We start from the raw sequence: 15444 nt of genomic DNA on the forward strand, positions 1-15444 counted from the left end.
CTGTTGTAATAAACATACAAAATACCCTAGCATTCATTTACATACAAACACTATCTCTGATCTATGGGGCAAGACATTCAATGCTACCATCTGATGTTTTCACCAAATCCTTCTGAATTTGGAAGGTTTCTCAGGGAGTGTTAGGGTCATCTTCTCATGATGACTGCCAGATCAGCGCAGAAATTAGGTCAGATTGCTAATGACCCAAATGCCAAATCCTGGTTCAGTCCACATCAGCATATCAGGTGATGCATTCACTGGCCAACAAATCAAATGAGCTCACTGTACTGTGGTATCGGCCATTACAGTACCAGTTTTTTCATCAAAACTCATAGACACCCTCTGATTATCTTAAATTTGAGAATATGAAACTTATAAAAAAAACTATACTTGGGTATAAATGTAGACCTACAGTATATGCTGTTCTACATATGTTGTGAAACTCTTAAAAAGTCTTGTAAAGTCTTTAATGTATTTAACAAGAGGCATTTAAGGTGGCACCAAACACACGTTTTACAATAAAACATCTGTTAGTTTTCAGATGATAAACAACATATATTGTTCAAAATTAAAGAGCATTTAATTTGTTTCCTAAAGGTTTTTGAATATGCATGAATTAGCCTACTGTACACCTGTGATTAAACTCCTAAGACATCTGTGTGGACTTGAAAGACATTGACTTCACACAGTGAGACCAGTTGGTTAAAAGTACAGAGAAAATCTTTCTCCTCTTTTATTTGTAATTGGACATTGTGTTCCTTATGCTCTGATATTCATATATTCAAGTGTAAAACAGATATCCAAAAACCTTTCGGCCCCACTATTAAGCATACATACACAGTTTGCATGTAACAGTTTATTTTGTTACAGTTACAGCCCAATAGATGAAATGTCTCAAAAACTCAAATGAATTCATTCAGTATTAGTAAGTAATGAATACTTCTTCACCCTAAACTCTACATCCTAACAGAAATAAATATGCATGCAAGAAGAAAAAAAGGTTAAGTGGCTAAAATGAAATAACAAGAACGTTTGTTTTCTCTGCAGTCTCAGCATCTGATGGTTTTCCTTGGTAATTTTAGATCTTTGTTGTTTGAGGAACGAAAGTCGATCTGTTTGAAAGACTGTGAGTGAAACAAAAATCGGTGTTATTCACGGCCCTCTGGGGGCCCAGGGTAATGGGGCTCCTAAATGGACAATAGAGGCTTTTATAGGAAATCACACAGGCGGTTTTGTTCTTCTTTTACTTCTTTGACTCTTCAATCTGTTCGACTTCACTGGATTCATCCACCACTTTACCATTGATCATGGTTTGTGTTACCACCTTTACTATCTTACGGGTACGAACGTCAGGCTCCTCTGCGGAAAGAGAGACAGAGAGAGAGATGTGATTCCTTTCAATCAAACAAACAGACTACGCTCTCACACACTGTACTGTAAAATCTGTGTTGCTATGGACGGTTGTGTTATGGACGGTTACTGTGCTTGGCTGTATTTAATATATCATTACTCTTCAGCCAATGTACAGCCTGTTTAGCGCTCAGGTGAGAAGGCAAATTTACTCCCAGTATGGAAAACATTCCAGAAACTCGGATGAAGTGGTCCTGTATAGTCAACCCAGTATCACGAAATTACGTACCTATAGTCACGTAAATTTGTGAGTCTTAAGTGTGACACTGACACGGTTTTCCGCCTTTTTGCGTGAACATGTCACGCATTTTTATTTACGTGTCACTGTCACATATTTTTTACTCAACTGTTTTGTCCTATTTTCTTACCATTGTCGCTTCGGTTTAGGGTTAGATTTACATAAAATGACATCCTTACCCAAACCCAACTCTAACCTTAATGCCAGACGACAATGGTTTCAAAATCATAAAATATAAAAAAATAAATCATGAAAAAGGCTATAAAGTGACATCCTAACGCAAACACCAAATGTAACCCTTAATCGAAGCATCAATAGTTTGAAAATAGGACAAAACAGTTGAGTAACAAATACGTGACAGTGACACATAAACAGAAATGCGCAAAACCGTGTCAGTGTTACGCTTAAGACTCACAAATTTACGTTACTGTAAGTACATTGTTTCGTGATACAGGGTTGGTATAGTTTAGTGGTGAAGTATTACAATAGCCGTGAAGAAGGGCATGGGTTCAAACCCAAAGCTATGCTGTGTTTACTTTGTGTTGTTATAAAATTATTATAACAATAATTTCCCAAGATTTTTTCTAAGATGCGGAAAATAATGTACAGGTATGGCAATGTTCGTAATGCCAAATTTGATGCAGCTTTTTTTTGAAGACAAACATTTAAAGTATTATGGTATTTATGTAATTTTCCAGCCTGATCTCACAAGAAAGCTTAAGTATTTTAGAAAGTATTTTAATTGATATAAAGTGAATCATACAAAAACATATGATTATCATAAAAAACAATAAAGTGTCACTGGGGCAAAAGCAAATCATACAAAAATGTACGAATGTGGGACAAAATTAATACGATTAGCCACCACCAATTGCTATAAGATAGCATTGAATTTTCGCTTGATGATAGAATATTTAAGTTTGAAAACCACTTTGTTATAACGTAAGCCAACTGTGCAGATTGATGACACCTAAGCTGAGCAACAGAGATTCAAAAGCAGTACTGTCAAGTCGCTTTAGTAATCCTTAGATGTCATACACTGATCAATAGTAGTAATATAGCATCTAGCAAGGGAGACATGATACCATTGACAGGCGACAAAGGAGGAACGTAATAAAATTGCAAATTTTTCTGGATTTAAATGTTGGTGTTGGAAGCATCTGGAATAATGTAAGTACACAAGCAAACTAAATATATAATACTGTACTGTGCTAGTGATTTTTGTATATTTTAATGCAAAAATCCTACATATTGTTGGCTTTATTTAATACATTGTTTAAACTCTGTATCTGTGGATCAGGTAACACCAGCCATAAAAACATTACAGAAGTTAGTATAAGCATTTTTTGCACAACTGCCGGATTAAACATCGGAAATTTATCTTACTAGGAGACAAAAAAAGTCTAATGTAATGACTGGGATTAAGTGATGTTTAATTTATCATGAATTACTCGGTAAAAGAAGGTTAACTTGTATTAAACTTAAGCTTGGTCTGTTTTTACGGATTAGGAAGAAATTCCCTAATAAACTCACAGTAAACCTCAACAGAAGATTGGCAGCAGGTACCATCGTGAGAGGACGCTTGAATTGGAATCATTGTTTATTCTCATGTTTATTTTTAACTATGTAATGTTTGGTTGTATGTGTGCGCACATTTATCGAGTTTTTGTTTTGTTGATTTATGCAAATTCCCTTCTAATATTTGCAGAATATAACATGCAAGATAACTTAGTGCAAATTTGTTCTAGTGTTTACTGAATGTAACAAGTGACATTATAACAGCATATTGTTTATAGATAAATACTCACTCTTGGGTGGTGGTAGAGGCTTCTCTTTAACCCTTCAAAATAAAAAATAAAACATGATGCAATTATTTCACCATAGTAAATTAAATTACACCCTTTGACTGATACTTTACGTAAGGCTGACTATAAAGACATTGTGGTGAAACATCTGTCAGGCCTAAACCAAACCATTAGTAATCCCGATGACTACATTTCAAGTTTTCTAAAGCTAGAAGCCTTTAGAAAAAAACTATTTTAGCAAATAACCACATCAGTTTTAGGGTGTTTTCCATAAAAAGCTATTGTATAACTTCAGAAAAATATTCATAGATGAGAAATCAAATGAAATTAATGTTAATGTTGTATATTGTATTTTATATACTTTTTTGATCATTGAATGAAAAAGAGCAATGTGGTGATATTTTTGGGTAAAAAAACAGCAAATGGGTTTAATAGATTAATAAACTCCCACTCACGCCTCCTCTCCCTCCAGCAGTCTCCTGTAGGTCGCGATCTCCATCTCCAGATTCTGTTTGATGCGCAGGAGCTGCTCATAGTCGGTCTTGGTGCGCTGCATTTCCAGGCGCAGCTGAGACAGGTTATCCTCCAGCTGACCCAGGGTAACCTGCAGTCGCTCCATCTCCATGCTGTACTTCTGCCCAGTCTCACCCAGGTTACCCTCCAGTGCTGCCACCTAAACGAGAGGGAGAGGTTTGAAAACTGGTATTTGTGAATTCATGGCCTAGCCTTTAACAGACCTTTGGTGCTCATGTGGGTAGTGCAGGTTTGACTCTGGGTTGCACCATTGGCTTATCACACTGTTCATTTCCTGTATTTATGCTCTTTATTTCTATTAAAGGCAGGGTGCATGATTTTTAAAACACTTTGGATAATGGAGTCAGGCTGAACACTTGTAGCCAAATAAGCAGTAAGGGGCGTGTCTACTAACCAACATCGTTGCCTGGGTTGCATATGGGGCGGGTCTATCAAAAGAAGGTCCAGATTCTATTGGGGTAGGGGCGTATTGTTAAGGTGATTTCAAATGTCAACACTGGCTTTCAGAGATCATGCACCCCACCTTTAATAAAAACACCAATACAGCCAAAGAATTGCCAAGTTGTTTCAGTCTGGCCTTCCAATTTTTGTTCATGTGTTTATGAGGAATTGTTGCAACTGTTAGAGGGTTAGTAAATGTGGATTTTAACACCTGTCTGTGTGTTTGGTGAATACTTGTCATGGCTATTCCATGTCAATATGTCGATCCTATTTACTTTCCACATAGATGTGTTTAAACAGCCAGCCATTGGTAACTCAGAGAAGTGTGAAATAGGTGTGTAAATAAAATAGGTTCCTTTCAACACTGGTCGCATGCTACAGTACAAACTGAAACTATGTGTTCGTTTTGGCTGTTAATTTACCCAAAAATGGCATTTTGGAGGCCTGAAAATGCATTTTGTTTTTTCTAAACAACACTTATCATCTCTGTGTAAATTACAATTACTCACAAACTGTGAATACGGTGATGTCATGTGCATGGGCAACTATACTAGTGTGCATAATACAGTGTTTTTATGGATCTGTGTGAACTGAGATCATTTTAAAAACCTTGTTGTCTCTGTACATGAAAAACACGAAGGAAAACTGAACAGTTAAAGGAAAACTTTTAACATTTTTGAATGCATGCTACTGTTTAAGGCAATGACCAGTGCCAGTAGTTCACATGAATCACTGTTCTTCAAAGTTCAAGTTTCATACAAGCTTTGTGTGAAGAGCAGACTGAATTTGGTTCATTTGGACCAATAACAGCCCCTGGCCACTTTATGCTTTTATTTGATCAAAAGTGCATATACTGTATTCATATTCAAACACCTCAAATTATTTTATATGTTGTTAAATGATGCATTCATATATAATGGGTCACATGTGTGTTGATTAGGCATTACGTACAATATGCGAGTATACAAAAGGTATTCACTGTACCAGCAGTAAAACTACAGTAAGTGGAAGTTCTAATGCACAAAAATCTCTTTGGTATTATTTTCAAGTTCATGTCTTAATGCTCCTGACCCATTTAAGATGCCATTAACCAGACAATGAGCTGTTATATAAAAACAGACAATGCCTGTGTGTCCACTAACATTTGACTCATGGAAGTAGGTACTTATGCACTTACGTCCCGGGTCAATCAAATAACCTAAATGTAAAGGGCAGGGTTTTACATTGCAGTGTTAAGCTGTAACTGTATCAGCGTTGGCCAGCGCTTGAAGTTCAGGGAACAGAAGCGGTCTTTAAAAGGTTCCCTGGCCTGGGTCTGACCTGTTTGTGCAGGCTCTCCAATTCCACCTCGAGGGTCTGCATGAAGCGTTGTCTCTCGGTGAGCTCACTTTGAGCTCCTCTCAGGGCTTCATTGCTCTGCCGTACCTGCGTCTGCACCGTCTCCAGCTATACACAAACACACACATACACAGTTGTTGCATGAAACATATTACATAACAGAAAAGAACACACAACACAGTACATCCTGTAATGCTTTAGTGCATCCCTTGTTAAGTCATTAATGCCTTTTTAAACAGTTTTAGTGTTACAGTAGTGGTATAAGCTTAAATGTAAATAGAACAGCATTCAATTGTTATTTTTACTCCCAAAAAAAGTTTGCACTTCTGCGACCGAGCCCTCGCTAAAGTGTGTTTGGATGTGTGCATAGGGGCCTACTACTTTGAATCTATAGTAGTAGTATCAAATAACCATGCTTTAACAATGGTAACCATGTTTGTTTGGTTTAATTTGTAGTAGAACCCCGGTAACCACAAATTAACCATAGTTTAACTATGCATTTAGTTTAACATAGTTTAACACTGCAGATATAGAAATGGCCACCAATCTGCCATCTTTACTTTTAATAAATTAAAACTATGGTTAGTTTTCTTAAAAGCAGATGTTATGGCATTTGATATATAATAGTACTAAATTCGGTAACATGTTTATAAGACTGACATGACACCTTCATAATCATGACATGACACATATTATGAACATGAAGTAGATTTTATGCACATTATGACAACTGTCATTAAGTGTCATTTGTTCAATGATGTCATTTTTAATGCAAAGATGACATTGTTTGAAATGTCTTTGTTATGACAACTTGACATAAACCAATATATCATAACTTTCCATGAATCTTAATTAATTCATTTAATGTAATTAACTGTTTTTGCAGCTATATTAACCCATTAGTGTACTGTTTTCATTTAATTTTACGTGAACTGTAGCTGAGGTCAAGAAAAATATTCATGATGCTGTTATTAAACTATAGTATTAACACTTAATGATATTTTAATGACAAATTTAATTTGTATCACTGGTAAAAAGTGCTCAGTTATATTGTCTTGGTAATGTCAAGTTGTCATAACAAGTTATGATGTATTAGTTTATGTCAAGATGTCATAACAAAGACATCTCAAGCAATGTCATCTTTGCATTGAAATGACATAATTGAACGAATTGAACATAATTGTCATAAACGTGCATAAATTCTCCTTCATGTTTATGTGTCATGTCATGATTATGAAGGTGTCATGTCAGGCTTATGAACACCCCTTCAAGTAAAGTGTTACCCTAAATTTATTTCAGATAGACCTATTTACATGTTTGTACTGCAGACTACCGTAGTATTATCATAGGAAATGTAAAAAATAATTACTTATTAGCATGGCATGTGTAATGCACCATGTTATTTTTATATATTCTATATTTAGTAGAAAACAATTTTGTTAGCATGGTATTGTCCAAAAACCTTATATACCATGTTATTAATTCCATGTTATTTTCAAAGTATCATATAAACACTGTGGTTTTACTTCTTAAATACTTATAAAATACCAGGGTATTACCATAGTACATGTTCAAAAACCCTGACTGACATGGTTCCAAGTTCAATAAGTTGTGTTTTTAAGTGCTTTAGGAATATCCGGTACCATTGCATCACCATGGTAACATCCAAAATGTGCAATGTGGGACTTTTAGCGGCATCTAGCAGTGAGACTGTGCAAACAATGGCTCTGTCCAGAGCTCAGCCCTCCTTTTCGAAATGCATAGTAAAGCTACGGTAGCTTCCACGGGACAAACGCGTAATCTTCTGAGACAACAAAAACGCAGTTTGTCCATTTAGGGCTACTGTAAAATAATGGCGGAATGAAATGGCGACTTCGATGTAAGGGGACCTGTGGTGTATGTAGATCAAAAGTACTCATTTTAAGGTGATAAAAAACATACCGTTCATTATGTAAGGTCACTGATAATATAGTTGTGTATATTATATTGCATTTCTGTTAAGATATACATTTAAAAGTCCCACATTGCACCTTTACTTTGTAAGCGAAATGTGATCAGTGTTTCAGGAACTCTAAATGGAAATCCTGGTACTGATTCCGTTCCCCTGAAGAAACTGACCTTCTTACGGTACCAGCTCTCAGCCTCCTCCTTGTTCTTCTGAACAATGCCTTCGTACTGAGTCCTGAGCTCAGACATAATTGTACCCAGATCAGGCCCGTAGGCCGCATCCACCTCAACGTTGACTTCCTCTTGAGCGATCCGGGCCCTGAGGCTGTCCATTTCCTATAGAGACAGTAAAGAAATACATGGAAGATACAGATGTTGAATGACTAAACAAACCATAGTTTGGAATTGACAAAAACAGTTTGTCCAATGAGATATTTAAACATGTTTGAGCAAGTTAAAAGTGCGTACATTGTGTGTTTGAACATTGGGGTGCGGTTTGTGTTTGAAGTTTTGAGGTCGTATGGAGTGAATGTTTGGAATTTGATACAACGTGGTGGCACAAGGTAGGTGGAAGTTGCTTCATTATTAACTTCTTCTCAATGAATTTTTAATAGTGTTGATCTCACGTTGCTCGCAAAAGCCACTCGCACAAACAGAAAAACCCTCCTGATATTATACGATCACTGGAGTGTGCCACACAATGTGTTGTTCACACAATGGACGATAATGATAACTATAAATATAGCTTTAACTATAAATATAGCGGAGTTCACACCACAACTATAAGGATAAAGATACGATGAACAATAACATTTTAGATCATTTCTCATAATACATTTTTTGTGACTGTAACACTACAACGCGCACTTTTAAAATTAACATAATGTTAGCATCACCTGTTAGCACAGACGCTAATATATCACAGTATGAATACACAGTTATTCTCCAAATACACCCGGAAAGTATGCCTGCATGAATATTAACAATTACTTTTTCTTATTTATAAAATAATACTTGGGGGTTTTTTTTTCCAATCAACAACTGTCAAGGTGGGCAAGACAACTAAAACAGCATCTTGCAAAGCATGCTAGCTTAGCCTGCAACATAGTCATAGCAAGCTGCCTGAATAATAGAGTGCCGCAGGGATGACATATTTTTGTAGGCCAAACCAGAAGTTATCAAGACACTGGTAAGGAAATTTACGAGCCCCAAAGGTAACATTGGAGTAAAAAAATCTAAAGTTTAGTTTTGTGTGTTCACGTGAAACGTTCGCAGGCTCACGTGAAACCTTTATGTGTAGAATGTTTTGTAAAAGTTTAATTTCGTGGGTTTTTTTGCTTTCATGTGCGCACGCGATAGTTTCACGTGCGCGTGCAAAAGTTTCACATGCGCATACGAAACTAAACATGATAGTTTCACGTGCGCACGCAATAGTTTCACGTGTGCACGCGAAACTAACCTTTATTTAATTTTTTCTCCATGCCCCTTAGGGGCTCCGTAGTAAATACTCTGTGGATGAATATTTGTTGGGAATTGAGTTCATGTTGCCTTGTTTTTGAGATCTTCATGCGTGATGATGTTTAAAAACCATGACAACGTTTGTAGTCCCATGAAACAACTTGTTAGCAACAGCCTTTTTAAAGACACTTTAAAGCTTTAAAACGTAACAACTGTGGTATTACTGCTTTGTTTAATGTCGAAGAATAAAACATAAAAACATTTTGGGCTTATATTAACCTGTTATGTTAATGTCCTCTCGTTCTGAGTTGTGGGGAATATCAGTAAGTTGCTTGTCCATGGATATACACTTCGAATGTTCACCTTAAACAGTAGACCACCCAGAAACTTTATGGAAACTTATTTTAACATACTATGACTGCAGACATATTAATTCCTAATTTCAAATACTATTTAGGATGGGACGCAGTGTCATTCTGGCCTTCAAATAACAATTAACATACGTTTGACTCTATGGCAGAAGTGTAGCTGTGAAGCCCATCTTATATTACATTATACAAAGAAGCCGTAGGGATTGAGTTACGAGTGGCTCCGATAATAGCCCTGTCAAAGACAACCAATAATTTGAGATGCTTTAAAGGTTTTACAAGCCAGTCACACAGATACTCCCTGCATTCTTATGGGCACAAAAGTTGAACTTTTGTGGTTGCTTGATACAAAAATAAAATTTCCACTGATGGCAATGAATTTAAGAAACCACTGAACTTTGGCTTGCATGCTAGTTTGTGAACTGAAGGAATGTCGGAATGAGGAACATCAGTAAGATAAAGCATTAGTCATTGCATATGTTAGGTGGATCTCTGACCTCCTCATGGTTCTTCTTCAGGAAGTAGAGCTCCTCTTTCAAGCTGTCCAGATCACCACGAAGTGTGGCGATGATCTGGTCATGATCAGACTTGGCTTTTTTCAGGGCCACACAGTCCCGTTCCACTGACTGACACATGGCGCTCTCCGTCTCCCATCTAGGACGTAAGCAAACACATGCAGTCTATACCTACTATAATTCCTCAGCAGATGTTCAAAGATGGGTTTTTTGGAATGTCACACTTACTTAATTCGGAAATCATCTGCAGCCAGCTTGGCGTTATCAATTTCCAGCATGATGCGTGCGTTCTCCAGGGTTTTCTTCCTTACCTATGATATACAACAGATGGAGATGGTAAAAATATGTCTTTCTTCCTTATTTATTTAATAGATTGAAAGCTCAAATCAAATAATCACAGTGAGAGTGGAGTTAATTATTGAAGACATTTGGTTGGCACACTTACAAAAACGCTACGCATGGGGCAACCTGCTCATGTTGCTTTACTCAACTGGCACAACGGTGATAGGAAAATAACAATCTAGGTTAGGCTATAACCTAACCGAACTTACAGCAATCTCTGTTAACCATCAGAAAGACCACTTTTGCTAACCAGTGTGGGAACTCGTGGTGGGTTTGGACCTTGGAAACAAATCCAGAGGTTTGACCACTACAGGAACGCTTTTATGCATCTTCTCCGACAGACTGGGGTTATAAAGTATTATTTAGAAATGACTTTCCCTTTTCCTGTTTTATCTTCTATTACTTTCCTGTTAAAGGGTAACTGTTTAGTCTAAGAGCAGGTAATCATTTACTCTAACAAGTACACCCCATAAGGACATGGCTGCTTACAGTTTCAGGGTGTGTGTGTACTTACATTCCTCGACTATGAAAAGTTTCCTTTATGGTAAGATGGCAAAATATATGCGCATACGTTTACATTTACGCTTTTGGCAGACACTTGTATCCAAAGCGACTTACGGATTTTTTTATCAGTATGTGTGTTCCCTGAGTTCAAACCCACAATCTTTTCCGCTTCTTGTCGTGCCGCACTACCAACTTGGGTGTGCATTATTTTCTTATAATTCAACGACCCGTTGTTAATTATTCCTTACATATGCCGCAGTAAAAAATACTACCATTTAACCATAGTTTGTGGGATTTTAAGCACATACTTCCTGTTCCACGGCATGTGCTTGGGCCAACATGGAGTCGATGTCGTGCCCTTTGGGTACACGCTCCAGCATCAGCTGCTTGATCCTTAGCTCCAGGTCAGCGTTGGACTTCTCCAGAGATCGGACCTTGTCCAGGTAGTTGGCCAGGCGGGTGTTGAGGCTCTGCATGGCCTCTTTCTCATTGGTGCTGTTCCCGTGCAGGCCGTTGAGGGACAGGTTGCTCAAGCCGTTCAGATCTGACAAGCTCATGGAGGAAGAGCGGGACAGGGGCTTGGAGGCAGCAAATGAGACGGCGGCTTTAGAGCGAACGCGTCCGCTTTCCCTCAGAGACATGCTGGAGAAAGAGGGCTGCCGGCCCAGAGACAAGCTCCGTACTGAGAAACTAGATGACATGGTCTCTGTGAAAGACAATGATAGATAAGAGTCTCACATATTAGTTTAGTGAAGATGTATCTAAGATTTACAGATTGAGCTGTGATGGTACATAAGACAACAGATTGAAAAACATCTTCAGGTTAAAACACTGTGCAAACAGACTTTCCTTTTACTCTTCTATGCTGGATTTAACAACTAAGTAAATGTCCAACCTGTATAAGAAATGACTTCTCAACTCTGTACTGTTTTAAGAGAGTCAGCTCACACCTTCATAATCAATTCATCTCCTGTCATGAGATGACACCATCTGACAGCCCTGCTACTATAGCAGAACTCTGGACTGAATGAGGCTTTATGCTGACATAGGACTCATATATGACCTGTCTGTGAACACTTGTTTTTTGTTTTCTACATAAAATCATCCTACATAACATTGTGTAAAAATATAACCTTGATATCTTTAATATTGACTGAGTAAGATCAAACTTTAATGCATAACCTAATTTCATTATTAGATTATGAGACTGTAGCCTGGATTTTCACAGACAGTGTCACATATTTACAGGTACAGAACTCATATACAGATAATTAGAAGAAACACATGAAGTCGTTTAAATCAGATGTGGAGCAAAATATTTTGATAGAATTCATGTTACTGATTGTCAAACAAATGCACATGAATTCTTCCAGGTTGAAATGCTTGGGCGCAATCTGTAACCTGTTTATGTTTTCTTTTTGGTTAGATATTAAGTGCATCATACAAAGCACAAAACCTTATTGAAGATGTGATATGTAAATGGAGAATGCATTGTTGCTTTGTTTTGGCACAAGTTATGACAGTTAACCAGTCACCTTACACTAATGTGAGGTTTGTTGTCGTGGAGACAATGCTGCTCATGTCATTTGTGAGGGGAAATGGCATGTGAGACGCCCTTAAAGATTTTGAAATGATTTACAATAATAGTAGAGTCATTTCACTGTGTTGATTTTAAGTTGAGACCTCGCAGCGTATAATGTGCAAACAAAAACAAATCAGGATACTAGAAAAGTTATTATGTGTCATCTTGTGTTGATTTTGTGTTAAAATAAATAAAAGTGACAACACAAGTTATATTAAAAGTATACAAAATGTGTTGTTTCAATAATAATATAGAGATGTGTCTAGGACAATACATTTAGTGTGTTTTCCCAAAAATAACACAAATTGTGTTGCTTTTACACCTCTCACACATGTCTCACCAAACAAGTGAGAAGTGAGAACAAAATTGTGCACTGTAATCTGCATTTCATTACATATGAGAAATAATGTATGTTTTTAATATGGTGGTGATAAATGCTCCTGCCATCTCCTAAATACCAAAGTACACGAAAGTGTGAGAAAAATCTTTAGAGATGTATTTTTTGTATGGAAACAATCTTTAAATATGTATTGTACATACCAATAAATTGCTTTGACCCTGCATCATAATATGAGCAACTTTTGTCATAACTGTAATATTGTGTAATAATAAGCAAATATATATATATGAATAAATAAAGACTGTTCCAGATAACACTCAAGATACACTGCAAAAAATGACTTTCTTACTTAGTATTTTTGTCTTGTTTTCAGTAGAAATATCTAAAAATTCTTAAATTAAGATGCTTTTTCTTGATGAGCAAAATGACCTTAGTAAATAAGTCTAGTTTTAAGACAAATAATATACAATTGAAGTGAAATTGTCCTTAAAACAAGCAAAATTATCTGCCAATGGGGTGATAAAAAAAAAGTGAAATAAGCTTTCTTTTTTCTTAAACACTTCATTCAAGTAAAATTTTCTCACCCCATTGGCAGATATTTTTGCTTGTTTTAAGCACAAATTCACTTAAATTGTATATCTTTTGTCAAAAAACTAGTATTATTTTCTTAGGTCATTTTGCTCATCAAGAAAATACATCTTGATTTTAAGAATTTTTAGATATTTCTACTGAAAACAAGACAAAAATACTAAGTAAGAAAGTCATTTTTTGCAGTGTATTACAGTATCTGCTCTTATTAATGATACTGAGATAAATAAAGTATGAGAAAATTTAAGCTTAAGAGTGTAGTCAGCCAAAGCATGCTACATTTTTCTGGAAATTACATTAACTTTAAAGGGGACAAATTATGAAAATCTGACTTTTTCCATGTTTTAGTGCTATACATGGGTCCCCAGTGCTTCCATCAACCTAGAAAATGTGAAAAAGATTACCCCAGTAACTTAGTTTTGGTAAACCATTCTCTGTAAGCATGTGAAAAAATTAGTAATTGAAATTTGGCTCCCCTTGTGACATCAGAAAATGGAAAATACCTCCCCTTAATCTGCACTATCCAACCACAGCATTGTCATATAGTGCAGAGATCAGCTCATTTGCAATTTAAAAGACACACCCCAAAACAGCACACCTACAAAATGGCAATTTTAACATGCTATAATAAATTATCTATATAGTATTTTGAGCTAAAACTTTACATACATGGGCACCAAAGATTTATTTGACATCTTAAAAAAGTCTTGTGAAATGTCCCATTTAATATTTTAGGAAAGACAAATTGCCATCTCAATCACAATGATGAAACGTCCTTGTTACTATAATTTACATATTTTTTACTACTAATATTTTTAGACTACTCACATGTAACGGTATTTTACAGTATTTTTACAATAGTTTCGAAATATTGTAAAGTTTTGGACAAGAAAGCTCAATGCTTCTGTTACAAAAACACACAATTCAAAATAAATATTGTTATATTTATGTCTAGAGGATACTGAGGTGCCCCCTTCATATCCCTAAATATGACGAATTATGGATGCAAATATCAATTTATGTTATACTATGCATCATATACTTTTTTCATACTGTTGGTTTACATTTACATGTACAATAACATAAATGAATATACACTAACATAAAAAAACTCTGATGATTAGTGTGGATAGGATTCCCCACCATATTTGCATAGGGACCACTGCATAGGGATTATGTGCTACGTCCCTGCGTCTGTCATCAAAAACATTTTACTCTTAACTAGAACTAGTTTGTGTATGTGGTAGATCTTTAAAATATATCACCAATTCACATAAAAAAATAAAAAAGGTCCCCATAGCTGTCACTGGGGTGGTTCCCTTTCAAAAAGTACACATTTGCACCTAAACAGTTAATATTAGTACCTCAAAGATACACATTGGTATCAAATGTATACATATCTGTACCTAAATTATATATATTAGGACCTGTTTAGCTTGAAACCATTTTTCCTGACAGTGTACCTTACTTAATCCACGAAAGTCTATTTCTATAATAACCCAAGAATTTAGTTTTCTTGCAATGTACATCTCTCTCTATATATAAATGGTATACTTATCTTAATCATATAGAATTTCAAAGACAATTGGTATAAACAATGCTGTTGATTCATATGTGGTCATTGTATATAAGTTAAAACAGTTCATACCTGTTGCCTGTACAGGGGACGAGTCCTTCCGAAATGTCTGAAGTGAAGAGCGTTTAGCTGTGCTCTGTACCTAACGGTGCCTTCATATAGATCACAGGACAGGGGGCGTGGCATACCTGAACACCTGTGGGCGGAGTCTTTCTCCCACTCTCCCTACAACTGGATTTATTCACAGCGGAGAGAAGGTGTAACTCAAGACGTGGGAGATCATGGCATGAAATATTCAACAGGTTTCTGCTGTATCATGAACAAAGAGAATGAAGACACAAGGCCGCCTCTGTGTGCCTGCACGACAAGATCTCTGACTGAACCCAAGAAGCCAGAACAGTGTTTACAATCTAATCCTTATCTTTATAACAAACTGTGCTCTTTAAAAAAAATTGGCC

General features: G+C 36.3%; 1 protein-coding gene across 1 annotated transcript; it reads right to left on the bottom strand.

The window, feature by feature from the left end:
* Positions 1-698: 698 nt before the first annotated feature.
* LOC135779534 (keratin, type I cytoskeletal 18) lies at positions 699-15100 on the bottom strand. The gene is made up of 9 exons (XM_065290299.2): positions 15059-15100; positions 11209-11606; positions 10283-10365; positions 10037-10193; positions 7885-8049; positions 5749-5874; positions 3909-4126; positions 3457-3488; positions 699-1359 (listed from the first exon to the last, which is right to left on the bottom strand). The coding sequence occupies exons 2-9, from the start codon at positions 11599-11601 to the stop codon at positions 1244-1246; spliced, it is 1290 nt and encodes a 429-aa protein (XP_065146371.1). The 5' UTR covers positions 11602-11606; positions 15059-15100; the 3' UTR covers positions 699-1243.
* Positions 15101-15444: the final 344 nt, after the last annotated feature.

This window comes from Paramisgurnus dabryanus, chromosome 10 (genome assembly GCF_030506205.2).
Source record: "Paramisgurnus dabryanus chromosome 10, PD_genome_1.1, whole genome shotgun sequence".
Taxonomy (NCBI): domain Eukaryota; kingdom Metazoa; phylum Chordata; class Actinopteri; order Cypriniformes; family Cobitidae; genus Paramisgurnus; species Paramisgurnus dabryanus.